Source organism: Convolutriloba macropyga, chromosome 6 (assembly GCF_964194025.1).
Source record: "Convolutriloba macropyga chromosome 6, txConMacr16.3, whole genome shotgun sequence".
In the NCBI taxonomy this organism is placed as follows: Eukaryota; Metazoa; Xenacoelomorpha; order Acoela; family Convolutidae; genus Convolutriloba; species Convolutriloba macropyga.
In genome coordinates this window covers 63,875,620-63,891,430 of record NC_134473.1, presented here as the reverse complement: position 1 = coordinate 63,891,430, position 15,811 = coordinate 63,875,620, and the positions used below count along the sequence as shown (strand labels likewise).

General features: G+C 37.1%; 1 protein-coding gene across 1 annotated transcript in view; it reads left to right on the top strand.

Moving 5' to 3' along the window:
* The first annotated feature begins 9,940 nt into the window (after positions 1-9,940).
* LOC142341130 (N-acetyllactosaminide beta-1,6-N-acetylglucosaminyl-transferase-like) overlaps positions 9,941-15,811 on the top strand; it is a 13,524-nt gene continuing 7,653 nt past the window's right edge. The window contains exons 1-2 of the mRNA XM_075392021.1: positions 9,941-10,858; positions 15,075-15,315. Of these exons, the coding sequence (XP_075248136.1) occupies positions 10,034-10,858; positions 15,075-15,315 (1,066 nt within the window). The 5' untranslated portion in view covers positions 9,941-10,033. The remainder of the gene's footprint in view (positions 10,859-15,074; positions 15,316-15,811) is intronic.

Below are 15,811 nucleotides of genomic sequence, written 5' to 3'. Positions count from 1 at the left end.
ATGGAAAAAAGCCGTCAAACTCGCTATCAACTACTTCATGGCCAGTTTAGTGGCACCTCTAAAACAGAGGTTGGGCATGGACACCAACTTGAGAGACCTCTACGAGGAAACATTTGAAAAAGGTTTGGATATAAACTACATGACAACTGCGGACCCCAGTTGCTGACACTCTGTTTGATAACTTCCTCATAACCCAGCAATTAACTAACAGATGCCAGACAAAACTCGCAGCGCCACAAACGCTGCTTGAAAATGTAAGGGAAACTAACTCAAAGATTCATTGACAGGGCCGGATCTATTTTCAACCTGCATGTTCTTCGCCTCCGCTTCAGACAGTACTCAGTAGCTGTCAAGGCGTACATAGAGGAAATGTTAAGCAGTTTGGCGTTCAATCAGAGGACCAGGACAATTTACGTTTTCTGTGGTAAACATTTTCCGAGTATTGCACTGAGAAAATGTTCAAAAACAATCGACAGCAGTTCCACATGGATAATTTTTTGCAGACCTACCCCACTGTAGAGGACGCCAGCAGAAGTACAGAGCAGAAATTCTCCTGTGATCAAGATGATTAAATCTGACAAAGTTTCCGAGAAACAAACTATCCCAAAAAAAACTATTGGAAGAAGACAAGGCAGAAATGAAAATTCAAAGAACCCTTGGTTGGACCCCAAGACGGACAAGCTGATGTTCGCAAAAACCAAAGCTACTCTGACGGGACAACAACTGATTCAAAGCAAGGTGCTATCAATGGCAGCATCTCTGCTCGATTTAATTAAACTGATTTCTTCGTCTGCCAGGAGAATTGGATGCATATAAAGAAGAAAGATAAAGAGGGGAGAAATTGGGATCAATCATTGTCAGAAAGCCTTCAACAGGAATTACAGTGTATGGACGGGCTCGACAACATGACCTCAATCCAATTTCTTAGATGCCTGATTCTCAACATCAACGGAAATCATGAACTTCACATGTCAACTGATGCCTCAGATAGTGCAGTTGCTGCCACAGTGTTTGTGAGAACAACCAATGCCAATAGATCTTCCGTAGCACGATCAGCAAAACAAAAAAGGGACCCATCAAGCAGCTGAGCAATTCAAAAAAGTGATTGGAGGCGGCAAAACTTGGAGCAGAGCTGGCTGGTTTCTGTTAGAGCAAAATAACAACAACCATAATTTTAAAGCTTTTTTGACAGACAGCACTGCTGCACTTGGATGATGACAATCCCAGACAATGTAGAATGCGAAAAGTTTCAGCAAAATTTTCGAGAATTCGAACCCAGACCATTGAGAAGACATCCCTGGAAATATGAATCTCGCAGACCACCTCACACAAGACCTCACACCTCAAAAGACATCCCAAAGCTCTGGCTTGCATCAACGTAGTTTCTGATCACACCCCAAGATGCTTGAATTTTCTCCGAGGACACTAATCTCACATATGCGCTAAACAAGCAACATCTCCTCTGACCCCAGTCATTAAAGTTGAAACTTTTCCAAATTTGAGTTGACCACTCAACTATAACAGATTGATGTTACAGGCAATGAAGCGCCAAAACTTAAAACAACAAACAAGACGACAAAACGAGTTATCTGAAGCCTCCATCACTGAGAACTTTTCATCGGATAAGACCAGGGCAAAGAACTAATTTACGACAATGTCGCAAGAGGAATCTTTCTGAGGAACAATTTCTTCCCTATTGAAGGGAAGCGATCCTGAGAAAGGAGACAAGCTGATACCTTCCACCCGGTTCATAGACGACCACAGACATTAGAGGGTAGGAGTAGACTCATCAAGGCACCATTAACCAACAGTACAAAGCAGCCACCTCATTGCTTATAGCAAGAGCAAAATTACAAGAGTGTTGATTGAAAAAGCACACCAGGTCTGTAGCCATCAAGGCGTGTAATATGCGAAAACTTACCTGCAACATACTTCTCTAATAAATGGATTGCGAAAGGTGCTGAGGAGTCTGGGGAAATATTTCCTTCGATGCAGGCGATGGATGGCAGACAACTAGAGACCAAAGCTGGCTGATCTGCACGAGTTTAAATTTCCAGATGCAAACAAGCTGTACCCTTTTGTCAATACCAGGTTGAATGTGTTGGGTCCTTTCTCCATTGAAGACAAGAGAGCAGGCACTCCGTATACTTGCTCACGCTCTTTTTCACCAGAGCTGTCTACCTAGAAGTATGCCATAAGCGCTAAACCGATTGGCTCTTCATAGTATTCAGCATCTCTATCTTGGCGAGGACACCCTTACCTGTATTTGAGTCACCCTGGAAGAAATTTTATTGGAGTCACTAAAGCATTGAGGTTGAAGTTCCAGAGAAACTACCAGACAGAAAAAGAAACTACCAGATAGAAAAAAAGAAACTACCAGACAGAAAAACTAACCCTGGCACCACACTTCGGAGGAGTCTGAAAGAGACTGATACAGACACCAAAGAAGAATGTGCCAATAGTGCTGTGTAGTGGGAAACTAACAACTTCCGTTTTTTCAGACTGTTTTGGCAGTGGCCGAGGCAATTTTGAAATCCAGGCTATTAACACATGTGGGCTGCAGCAAATCAGGTTAGGAACCACTAACTCCTAATTAGTGCATTCTTCTAAGACTACAAATGTGTTTGAAACCACTTGTGAACAACAACCAACGGCTCTTCAGTAAGCACTTTAAATTGACGCAGATACTATTTGATCATTACTGGAGCAGGCTGCTAAAATAATATGTTCTGAGCTCAACAGGAGAAAGAGGTGGCAAAAATCAAATGACGAGCTGGATGAATGTGACATTGTGTGCGTACTCAAGGACTTCACACCAGAGGAAACTGAAATTTCGGGAAGATTTTGAAAGCACACAGACGGAATAGCAAGGCGCTTCCACATCCATTGGGCTAATGGCATAGTCCAAAGACAAGCAGTAACCCTAAAGTGGTGTCTTCAAACAATTGTCATTTGCTCCGGAGATTGCAAGACAATAAACTCAAAACAAAAAATGTGCTTTTTTGCGTTTACATTTTCATCCCAATAGCTGAATTTTTGCTGCCAAGGGAATAAAGGAACCCGGTTCCTTTATAGTTTTTCTCCCCCAAGCTCACATTCTTCTCCCGCCACAAACATTTTTGTCCTCCCAGACCCTTTCCTATCCTAATTTCCATTCCAAAAACATATTTCCATTGAAGCATTTTTTCATTGAAGAAATCAGAAATTGTTGACATTCACTTCCAATATTATTTATAATAAGGAGTTTACCGTTTTTGAACATAACTTGCCCGTAGCGCGAATTGTAGTGCTCATATGGAGTTTGATTGGATCACATGAGTACGACTCTCAGAAATACAAATATTGTTGGAACGTTGTTTTGATTTGCAAGACTTAGGCCGAAGGGCAAAAACAAGGTGTGAAAGTTGTTACGAGTAAATGCACTCTCAAATTACCACATAATATCTTCTAAAATTACTGTTTTTTGCATAAACTATCAGCGTTAATGTGGACATTTCAATAAATATTCTACAAGTGATTTTTCTCGTGGCATCGGTTGCTAATAATTGAAGAGTCTAAAAGCAAATTCAATGATTTCACCTGACTTAAGTTTTTGAAAAACTTATGTGTTATTTCCCTCGGCCAATTTCACTGTCTACGGTCTGGAGATTCTGATCAGGATCCCATCCAGAGGCTGCATGATCTGATTAGGGCGACACCTACGTTCTGAATTGTCTGATCATAGCATGGTTTAGGGTCTGGAAAACTTCTTGGTATGATCTTGATAGTTTGAACATAGATATTTCCAGAGTCATTAGGTTTTGATCAGCAACCTTTCCAGAGTCTGAAAGTCTGTTCAGGACAAAGAGGTCCAATCCAAAATGACCAGTCCCCTGAAAAGAAGAACAGATAGTTAACCCCAGAGGGGACTGTTTTTGATGAGCTTTTCTCAATGTAATATAAAAGACTACGGTAAAGACTAAGTTCTGGTAATTGTTGTTGAGCTGAACACTTTGATTTCTTTAGAGCTAACAATTTTTCTTGAAGAACCCAAAAACACTATTCACAAAGTGACGTCTTTTTTCTGAAAAAAAATAAATTAAACCAATGGTTACTGGTACTTAAACAGTTGAAAGTGTCAGTCTTGTACCCAAAAAGCTCGATCGAATTGGGTCTGGCACCCCAGTCCGCGACTCAAGTCAGTGTGGCAGCCTCTATGAGCGACTCAAATCTGTCTGAACAGAGCCAATATTGGTCTGGATATTCTGATCAGAGCTGGCTTGGGTCGCGCACCTTATCCTGGAATGAAAAATAAGAGAAAACACAAAAGACCTTTAGAGGGAAAATTAACTAAATTGTGGAAAAATTATAGGATCTTTTTGAATCCAACTGAAAAACTGACGACCTTTTCTGAACAAATAATTACAATAGTTACTACAAGAAGTAGCCATACAGCAGACTTTTGAGAAAGAAGATGACGTAAATGACGATTAGCACTTGAGATCTGTCAATCATTCGGTTGCAAGACAATATCTAAAAAAACTACAATTGCGGAGCATTATGATTTTTTTTATTATAATATTACCTGAACAGCGGTTTTTGAAAACAAAACAAAAATTGAACAAAAGAAACCTTAATTACACTAAATTTTAGTTGATAAAACACAAAACAGCTGCAACAAATAGAGGGAGAAACAGCAGTACAAAAAGTGGAGAATGGGTGTGCGCAAAAGTCGGAAAGCATAAAAGAATTAGGAAAAAAATTGTGTCCAAGTCACTACAATATTGACATCAGAATAAACAGAGGAATCCATTCTTTTAAACAAAGAGTATTGGACTTGTCGTTTTGGATTATCTGACGACAAACAAAAACCAGCAAATTAGGCAAATAAATTTTTTTTATTATTTTACCAGACAAATAAAGACAAAGTCATTAAAATTATCAAATTCTCTTTAACTGACCCGAAAATGCATCTGAACAGTGAAAAACGGCTTAAAAAATGAAGAAAGTGACAAAACACTGCATATGAACAAAGCGTCTAGCAAATACTGTTTTCTCTCTAACTTCTGCTGTAGCATTTGGAAATATAGAATTTTGTATTTTTATCGTTAGAAGGCCTCTAGCTGGGGACTGGCGAGCGCCCAAAGCTCTCCCAAACATGAGAGGTTCTTTGAAAAAGGTGAGTTCGTCTGACAATTAAGTATAGAATGATGTCCCCATTGCTCTCTCAAAGCTGTATACAAAAGATGTTTGATGCGCGGAATCATAAAGTTTTTTTCCGCAAAATGAAAGCAAAATTTAACTGAAATCTGGCTACTAAAACAACCAAGTATATATCGGTTATTAATTGAAGTTATAAATCAAAAAATTGAAGCCAAAAATTATCCCAGAAGAACTAATTACGAAGCAGAGAATCAATGAACACAATCAAATAATATCCTGTCATTCAAAGCTAAAAATTAGATATAACTTACAACAGTTAGAGAACTGCCGATACCACTAAGTCAGAGTAAGTTAACCTAATCAGAAAGGTCGGTTTTGTAATTTTTTCAACACACTTTTTCCTTGAGCAAGTCGAACTCACTTGTCAACTTCGTCTCTCAAACTTCCACAAAATTATTTGACGAACTACTGCTTTTCAGATTCGAAAATCCCTTTCTGAGCGTTTTTCTTGTTACTAAGGGTACCCAACCTATAAGGTTCTTATTAGCAAGTTTTATCAACTGTTTTAAACAAATTTCATCCCTTTCTCTATGGTCATAAAAATTTTAAAAAGAAAGAAATTAGATCTTTCTGCACCTTTTTCCATAAAAAACACTTTCAGCGTTAACACTTTGAGACTGAAACGTAATTTATATGAATGTTTCACAATTGGTCAAGATGTTGGTGACACTGTTAAAAGTGATGATTTTTCATAGAAGCAAAAAAATATATGTATCCTCTTATTCCTTGTTTGTTTGAAAAGGCAAAAAAAACAGTTTCGGGTACAAGAAAAAGTCAACTGTTTTTCTCATTGAATATGCAATTGTTTCAGGAGTCATCATTTAAAAGTTCAGGGTGATCGGGCATGAGGAAGTAGGGTTTTGGGGTCTTGCGGTGGGTAGTAAATTTATTGACGCTTGGTTTTCGAGCATTTAGGGACACTAAAGCAGTACCTGATAGTGACAGATCCGTTTTCCAGTCTTTGATAACTACGTCAAAGATTTAGGGGCCTCGCCATTTCCTACTTGCTCGAACAATTTATGCACACACCAGCAAATTATCAGATATCTTTTCATTATACCTTAATTTCTATTAGCTTTTATTCACATACTTACTTAAAAAGACCAATGGAGTGCAATTTATATCAATATGTTCTCAAATTTCACTGTCGTGGAACAATTCCAAGGAATGCCAGTGTTATTTTACAGACAAAACACCGTTTCAAAAATATATGCAGTTGGTACAACAAACACGAAAACTGACTCTTCTAAATTAAAAGATTGGATTGAGAGCGTTGCATTCAAGGAACGCAAAAATTATCATTCAAAAAATACATCAGGACCGCAAGCTCATGAAGCAAATAAGCTCAAACGGCCTGTTAAACAATGTTACAATGTTCAGAGAGCCGGGCCCATTGTTGGGGAAGTAGTACGTAACTGTAATTACTGCAACGATCAGTTCACTAATCGCCGGGTTACGGGACCTTTGGTTCCTACTACTTGATTTAAACTAGATAGAATTTGTAACGATTTAAACCTAGTTATTAACGAAAGACCATTACTCGAACAGAAATGCTTCAAGAACGCCCCTTTGCTATATCCTACAGCCGTTATCCTTAAAAGCGTAGACACTATTGATCCCGGTTTCAATTCCGTGTGCCCTGCACTTAGAACAATTTTGACCGTAAACTCTGACTAAATTGGAGAATTAGTTTTTTGCGGAAAGAAACCCTGACCGCAACTAATCAAAGTTGATTGGCGCTGCTCCTTTTATTAATGGCCCATATCATCTTAATTTTGTTAGAGCAACAGATTTGAGAATGCTAGCCCGAGCTTCTTCAAAATAACATTTACAAATTTTATGGCACCGATGAGTGAGAGCAAGCCCCCATGAATTGCTTTACTGGAAACAAAATGGGCCCATAGAAGAAGACTTCAGTTAAAAGGCGGCATGAGTGGTGAAACAATGCATTGTTTTTTTTGTTACTCGTATTAAGCCAAAAAGGAAGTCGTAAGTGGTTGAATTTTGATAACATAATTGATGGACCAAACTAGCACACACGTGCAATGTTTTAAATGTAATTAGATTTATTTTTACTCAGAGTTCGAACACTCAATTTGCGCTTTCTTTTTTCATTAGCAATTTGGACTCGAGTCTTCCATATTCAGACAAGTCGCTATCGTAAGTCAATTGAAGCTCTTGTTGAACGCGTTGTGGCTGTTGTTGTTCGTGTTGCTGTTGTTGTTGTTCATGTTGAGTGTGGCTGTTGTTGTTTGTGTTGCTGCTTTTTCTTCGTTTCTTCGTTTTTGTCTGAGACATCCAAAAATGTTTAACCCGTGGCGTTTTTCGAGCCACCAGAGAGAGCCATACTGGTGCCCTCCCAAGTCGCGCTTTGACCTTTTTTGTAGATGGCGCGAGCGAGCTAATTTTTATTGAAGGCTAACGAACAAATCCCGACAAGAGAATTTTGAGCAAGGCCAATAATGGCGACTAACCAAGTTCCGTTTTTAACTAAAAAAATAGGGATAATAAATTAATTTCAATTTTGTAGTTTTAGTGAGCTTAGTTTTAATGTGATGACCGCGAGGTCATCAAACTCGAATAATGTTTTCTTGTTTACCTGGCCCAAAATCGCGCACCAAAAGTTTGTGCCTCTTATCAGGTGTTGTTTTGTCTTGCAAAACACCATTTTTGGTATTGCTGGGCATTTGTGTGCTAATTTGGTCTTATCTTTGTTAAAACATCGTATTTGAGTACTAAATGTCTGCTTCATTGGCCCTAGTGTTAGCGCGCTTATCTGTTTTTAAAACCTCTAAAAATCAGACCTAATTTTTTTACCCGCAATAATTCTGTCTGTGAAAGATAAAATTGTGATTAAAAAAGTGTCAACGAACGATGTAAACCACGCATGAAACTCTTGAACTAAACTCTAGAGGAAATCTCATCTGTATTTTTATCATGGTCATTAATACTTGTACTACTTTTGTGTGATTGAAAAAATCCTCTATTTTAACTTGCAAATGACCAGGGTATAAATTTATTGTGTGAGTAGATCTATAAGTGAAAGGACGGCGTTGAAACTTTATCATTTCAATAGTATTTGAAATAAGGCGCTCAAAAATAGCCTGACTAGATGAACCTATTCGAAGCACTTTTTAAATATGATTTTGAAAAATCTAATCTGCAGCCAAATCTTTTTGCCTGCTGAACAGTTAATTTGTCTCTAGACCTACGCACATAACGTTGCTCTGCCCAACACACATAATTTTTTTGTAGTTTTTATTTTATAATTTCCATAACTGTTCTTCTAACAATTTTTAATATTTCTTGAAATTTGAGATTTATTACAAACCAATTATAATAGATCTCATTATTCCTCAATTTTTCCTAAATTGTTCTTCATGTTTCTTAAAAAAAATTCTTCTGTTCTAGTGAGAAGAAACAGGGACAAATGAATTATCAATCGAATTAGCTGAAAAGTGGCTGAAAACCAAACTTGTAATTTTTTTAGCATAACCGCAATTTTTTGTATGTATTTGTATTCTAGATTGTGGCTTTTGCAGATGTATAACTTTTTGTTGAGTTTCGACACCTCCCTAGAAAAATCTGCAAGGTGTGCGAAATGATAGAAGAGATAACTTTTTCAGATAAAAAAAACTGTTATAAGTAAGAGAGCTCAATTTCACAGTTTTCAAAAAATACTTCTTGTCTCTATAAATTTCATCGTTTTTTGCTTAAGAGCTTATATCGAAACAAACAGCTTCCCCTGTTGACTGAAAATTGAAATTCATGAAGGAACGGATTTTTTTGTCGTAAAACTTAACCTATATCTGTTCTTTTCTACTTAACTATTTTTTTGCGTTTTTTCCTGTTTTTCAGAATTCAGATAAGCAAATACATGGATTTTTAACGAACCTTGTATATTTATGACACTATGGTTTTATTAAACAGCGAAAAGTGTCTTTAAGGTCCGGAAAACCATCAAAGAGTGCCAAAATTTGTCTGAAATCTGCTGAAAAATGTCAAAAAATATGCGTTTTTCAACGTGGCAAATTCTTGAAAATGCTTTCTGTAGTGCATTTAATGACAAAGAGAACTTAAAAGTTATACCCCATATGTTATTCTGGGATGTCCTCAAAACAATCGTAAAGTGTCTGAACCAAACAAGTGGGGATGGCTTACAGTTCCCACATTTTTTCTCGTTAGTCATGAAAAGAGGAAAGAGGAAATTTTTGCATTTTGATTTGTTGCAGAACTGTTAAACTGCAAATTCTATATCACTAAAGGTTCATAACTATGATCATGCCACTTTTTACACTTGTCAGTCTTGAGCACGTCTTGCCCGAGGCCTGCAAGTCTAAATCCTGTAGTTACTTCTCGCATTGGCGGGCTGAGTAGTGTAGGCCGAGACGTCCATGTTTAAATTTAAAAATTTTCCTGAGAAAATCATGTCTTGAAGTAACAAATCAGTCCTGATTGAAAATTTTGTTAGATTTTGAGACTTTTCAAGGCATAATCAGGATTTTTATGAAGTTTTTGTAAGAGATCTGTTTTCGCGTAATAACCTCAGGCTCGTAATAACCTCAGCAAATAACCAAATTCCATATTACCTGTACATATATTTAACTTTTTAGTATCGATTGAAACTTAAAACATTAGAAATTGTCATTAAAACCTTTTAGATGTTTTTGCTTAATATGATAAACATTCAAGCATAAGCATGTTTGTTATCGTCGCGCTTTTAGATGTACAACTCAAAACGTCGCTTACTGTAGGTCTTAAATGACGTATTTTAAAACTTTTTAATCAACCTCTGCTTTTATACCGAAGACTTGGTTCTCATTTTGTAGTTATGAACACATTTCAGCGCCGCGTGAAGAAACTAATCAATATCAGATTAATTATTCTTATTTTAATTACTCTTTTTTTGGTTCAATTTTTATACTTTTCTCAAGATGACCTAGGGCGAAGTGAGTCTCCGAAAAAGGGACATGGGGTAGGTGTTCGCAGGGAGGTTAGACAGGTAGTCAACAAACGATTTAACCCCGACAGTCGTTACTCCAAAAAGGGGTACCGAAAACGGCAGCCGAGAATTGGTAATGATCGGGCTGGTAACATCGGGTATCTTTACGATGAAACCAACAAAGACATCGACTACGATGATAACACCACTTATGTTGACGACAGTTACACTGATAAAGATTACGATAAAGAATCTGATCAAGATGATTGGAGAGCTGAAGTTGATAGAGTTGGTCAAAAGTTTGGAGATCCTCAACTTGTTCGGGAGTGTTGGTCTCTGGTCAGAGGGAAAGCACCTAAGGGATTGATGTGGGACATGTCAAAGGCTGTGAGACACCGGCTCAATTACACCCAGGTTCCGACAAAGGACGAGCAATTTGAGCCGAACTGGGAAGACCAACTAGGCGAAGATAAAATGGAAAATAAAACAGATGAAGTACAGTTTGACTGTGATTCCTATTTGAGGGACAGATTCGGAGGGTACTACCAAACTGATTGGAGTTCAGAAAAAGAGAAATTATTTCCACTGGCATTTTCGATTCTTGCTTATCACAATTATGACCAGCTAGAACAAATGCTTCTCGCGATTTACCGTCCACACAACTACTATTGCCTCCAAATTGACAAAACAGCTGGTTCTGTCTTTCAATCGAAGGTTTGTTCATTCGATTAATTCTGTTCCCACGTTCATGTCTGCGACCCAAGCCATATCGGATCAGACCAACGTGTGTTGCGCACAGGGGGGTCTGGCATGAAATTTAAGGTCACGAAAGTCGGCTCTGGTCACTTATTTAATAGATGTGCGTAATTTTTGTATCAGTTATTACGACAGTGCCACTAGCAAAATTGGTTATTTATACTTAAAAATGCGTCAACAAGTCAGCAATCCAATAATATATGTTTGTTAAGACAGGTCTCCAATAATACTGGCTATCACAAAAACTGTCCAATAATAGGTAGTATTTTCGGACAGTTTGAGTAATTAATAGTATCAATAAACAGTTTATGTCTGTAGGGCGGCCATAATAACGCAAAAAATAAGCAAGCACACTTGTAAATAAAGCTCGCTAAACAACTGCTTTCGACACTGGTTATTCATGGTTTCAATTTGTAGTCTTCGGCGGCCTTGTTTTAATCCAGTTATAACTCGATACGTTGAAAAGAACTAGTCTAATACACTGGTTTTGGAAAAAAAACCTCTTAATCTTATATAGGAAAAACCCCCGCGAGATAACCCCTACTTGACTTTTAACTAGCTGCGCATTTAGCGCGTTTGGCCATGCCGCGCGGACTATGGCCTTGCCTTAGCGGCCCGTGGGACTGGATAAGTAACTATCACAACCGAACAAATTATCACGACCAAAATTCAAATATGAAACGGGTTTTTCTTCCATGGTGATTTATTTCCTAGAGACCAAATATACACATCGATTAAGTGTCTCTGCTTGCACAGATGACTTTTCGCTTTTAACAGGAACCGCGATTTCCTTGTCACTAATTGAAAACCGCATATCTGATCGAGATACAGAGCTAGGAGTTCTCTGTGATTTATCCAAAGCCATGTAACTAAAACAGAACATGCAACTTTGAAAATTCTGATCGTTCATGATAAGTCAATTTTTGGCTATGTATATAGAGTTCTACTTCTTTTCACCCCGATTTATTTAACCCCCTATTATTTAACCCCGTTTATAATCACCCCTCAGTCATTTAACCCCGCAATTTATTCACCCCAAAATCGGTTTAACAACGAAATCTTTTATCTATTTCGGCTCCCAAAAGAACAATTAGCAAACCTAAAGTTCAAAGAATTTAAATAACACAAAACTGCTGACCTTCGAGAGTGCGGCATTGAACAGCTTGCGTTTGTTTGAAATCAAAGAAAAATGACGAGACTGATTTTCAGAACAATGCCTTTGATCGAAAAAGAACACTTGACAAATCTGACCTCTTCTAGGTGGCACTTTGATTTGAATCAAAAAAGTTCAAAAACTGTCCTCGTCTAAAAGACGGAAAAACCGGTACTTTTCAAATGAAATGATGCAAGCAAATTTTTAAAACTTACTTTATGAGCAAGCATAATATAGCAATTCAAACGAAATTCAACCGTGCGTTAAACAGAATTTTAAGTTAAATTCAGATTGATATTTTTGCTATCAACTACGCTGTGCTAGCTTCATATTTAAATTTTGCAAAACTGTATTCCCCAATTAGGGGTCCCATCATAGGGTTAACGCCCGGGATCAAATTCCCTAATGAGTAACGATATGAGCCTTCGACGTAACTCCGTGATAACGCAAGGAGGGCGCCAACTCAAAAAAAATTAAGATGGATTTCAAACTTAAGTTAACACGAAAACAAACACAATAAATACACAAGTAAGTCAAACTGGCAATAGCCCTGAAAAAAAATCAGTTTCATCCCTGCAAATCTGCGTCAAGTTTTGCACTTTACCTTTCAGATTCTCATACTTCCTCTTCTTTGGGATTTTTTGCCCTGATGAGGCATTCAAAAAGTTTACTTTTTGCACCGCAGCGTCTTTCTATAAGTTAACCAAAAGTTTCCAAATTCCGGGGTTTCTAAGGCATCAAGTAATCGGCCGTACATTTTTTCCGTTCTTTAGGAGGAGGGCATATAAACAAGCAGGAGCAATGCCGAGAACATATACATGAAGGGTGTGTATTTGATAAAAGATTTTGGGCGATAGCTTAAAAGTTCCATACCCAAGCCAAAACCTGGAGCCTTCGCGAACCGATGTTATATACGGATCACCAAAAATTAAAATACGCTCATTGTCATCTTTTCCGCTGTCATACCGCAAAAACTCTTGAAACGTATCAGGTATATCAAATTTCAGTCCAATGGTTCATGAATTGACATTGTTTGTATATTTTTTCTCAAACGCTGCGAGGTTTTTATTTAATTTGGTTTTTGACGGCAACGCATACTGGGAGGAAAGAACGTCAGTTACTGGTCAAATTGCGGAAGCTACGGCTGCTGCGGTCGTTAGGTTTTCACTCAGGGCTTTGATTTCTTTTATAACTTTTCGTGTGGCTGGCTTTCCAATCGAAGCATTAGGATTGTGCTCACCGTTTACGCAAATAAGTTGGTCATCTTGTGTAAAAGCTGAAACGCGGCACTTATAGCTTTGTTATTTCTAACAATTCCAGGCAGTGGTAAACTTATTTATTCTTTTAACATGTAAACTTATTTATTCTTTTATCTCATGGCTTTCCACAACCAATATTTCTTTGTTTTTGGAAGAAATAGTAAACTCGAAGTCGGCAGTTATCATGCTGAATTCAAAATGCAACGAAACAAGAATTGTTCATGAGTTCCGTTCATTTTCCAATTGCTTTTAATTGCCCCATTAAGGACTAGATGAGATAACTAATTCGTTAATTGTTTTAGTTTTGCTTTAAACTGTTGAGTCGTTAGCTCTATGTCCCCGATAATTATGATCCCTGAATTCACAGATTGAAATCGGGATGAAATGATTGAGGTGTGAATAGTATGCTCACACCTCAGTCATTTCACCCCGATTTTAATCTCCATTAATTAGAATAAATAGAATTGATTGAGGACTAATGATCCTCAATTTTAGGAAGCTTAAAATCGGGGTGAAATAATATAGGGGTTAAATAATTGAAGGGTTAAATGATATAGGGGTTAAAAAATTGGGGTTAAAATAAAGGGGGTTAAAAGAATAGGGGTGAAAAAACAGGACACCGTATATAGATAAGATCTTCTGGCATTGTAACTTTTGACACTACAGACTTGCGGCATTTGCAAACTTTTGCGTGCATATTCGAAAAACCACTATAGACCAGTTTGTAACCCTAGGGGACTTTTAGCACAAATATGTTCAAGATGGGCCCATTATTAACGCTGAATGCTGGAAGCAAGCCAATCATTTGCCTTCGGATTCCAGTTTCATAAAATCAAAAAGGTATCAAGGTGTTAGCATGAATTGAAATTAGAATCTGCAAATTCAAGTACGTTAAAGTTGTCGACAAGTAATTAATTTAAACTTTTTTCAATAATCTTTTAAAAATTAGAAAAAAGGGGCTCAAAATAATGCAAACCCAAAAATTACCTAAAAATGATTTAGTCATGGATATAGAAGTTAATCATTAAGGACCTCAACTTTTGTGACATCTATGATTTAATAATAATAATAAATTATTTCAGATCATCAAAAATATCTTAAGTATGTATGTATATTTACATCAAGACAAAATAGATATCACTCTGGGAGAGTTCTATTAGGCCATAAACGCCTGTTTTTAAGTGCTTCAAGCGGACAAGAAATTACTGCGGAAGTTTCTGATAGGAAAAATGGGAAACTTTTCGCTGTCAAAAATACAGGATTAATTAGTTTTGATGTTTCGATCAACAGTCGGTCTCCTAACTAGTAAACTTAGATAGTAACTCCCAATTGTCTGTGATGTAATTATCAAGGAATTTATGACGAAAATCTTTAACTTGAAGTTTTGATTTGGTACGAATGTCATTTACAAAGTTTGGAAAACACAATGTTCACACGGTCCATGCTTTGATGAAATACTGGTGGAAAAATTTGAGGGATGATTGGAATGATAGCAATTTAAAAATCGAAAGAAATGATGTGATTGCAATTTGAACAAAGACAACAAAAATATTAAAACTTAATTGCAGAAATTCAAAATAATCAGAATGAGGCAAATTGAAAAATAATATTTTAGAAATGAAACAAATTTGATCGGAAAAAATCAAGACAAGTTAGGAATCAAAAAATTTACGAAATGATCAAAATTCGGGTAAACATAAATTTAAAGAAAACTATTCTTGTTCAATTTGATTTAATAATTGAGTCAATTTTTACGTGGCAGGTGAAGAAACTAGTGCAGTGTTTGGGTGGGGGAGTATTCAGAGCTAGTAAGCCCATTGATATCAAATGGGGGAGACCATCTCTACTGAAGGCAGAGATAGACTGCATGCGTGAACTGATGGCCAAAGGGGGAGACAATTGGAAGTACCTGATCAACCTGACTGGGGAGGAGTTCCCTCTTGTCACAAACAGAGAACTGGTTTCTGTCCTTAGCAAACTCCACGGAGGAAATATACTCGATGGTATTGTCTCTTCTCTTTATTTACTTAAAAATAGATAATTTTTTAACTTTATTTACTTAAAAAGATAATCTGACACTCCAATGTCAGATTGTAAAGTAACACTTTAATGTAAGATTATAATTATCGTAATGGTAGTGTACCAGAAAAACTATGCCCAATAGATGGTTATGAAGACAACCCGCGCCGAGGATTTTAGTCAAAAATAACGGGGGAAAGGCGGGGATTTAATATTTTTACACCAATTTGAGTTGACAATCAGGCGTTTTATTAATAGATTAGCAAAACTCTTGATACTGTACGTAGTGTATGTACAAAATCTAAGTTCAAATTAAACACTAAAGAGTTAACGCGTGGGTCATGTATTCATTTCTCTTAACCCTTTCATCTTCTTTGACAAAAACTCAATCTTCGATCAGTTGTTGTTACTTTCTTGATCCTGACGTTTCCATTTGATCTATCCACTCATTGGGCGAGTCAAAGCAAAATGGAGAAAACG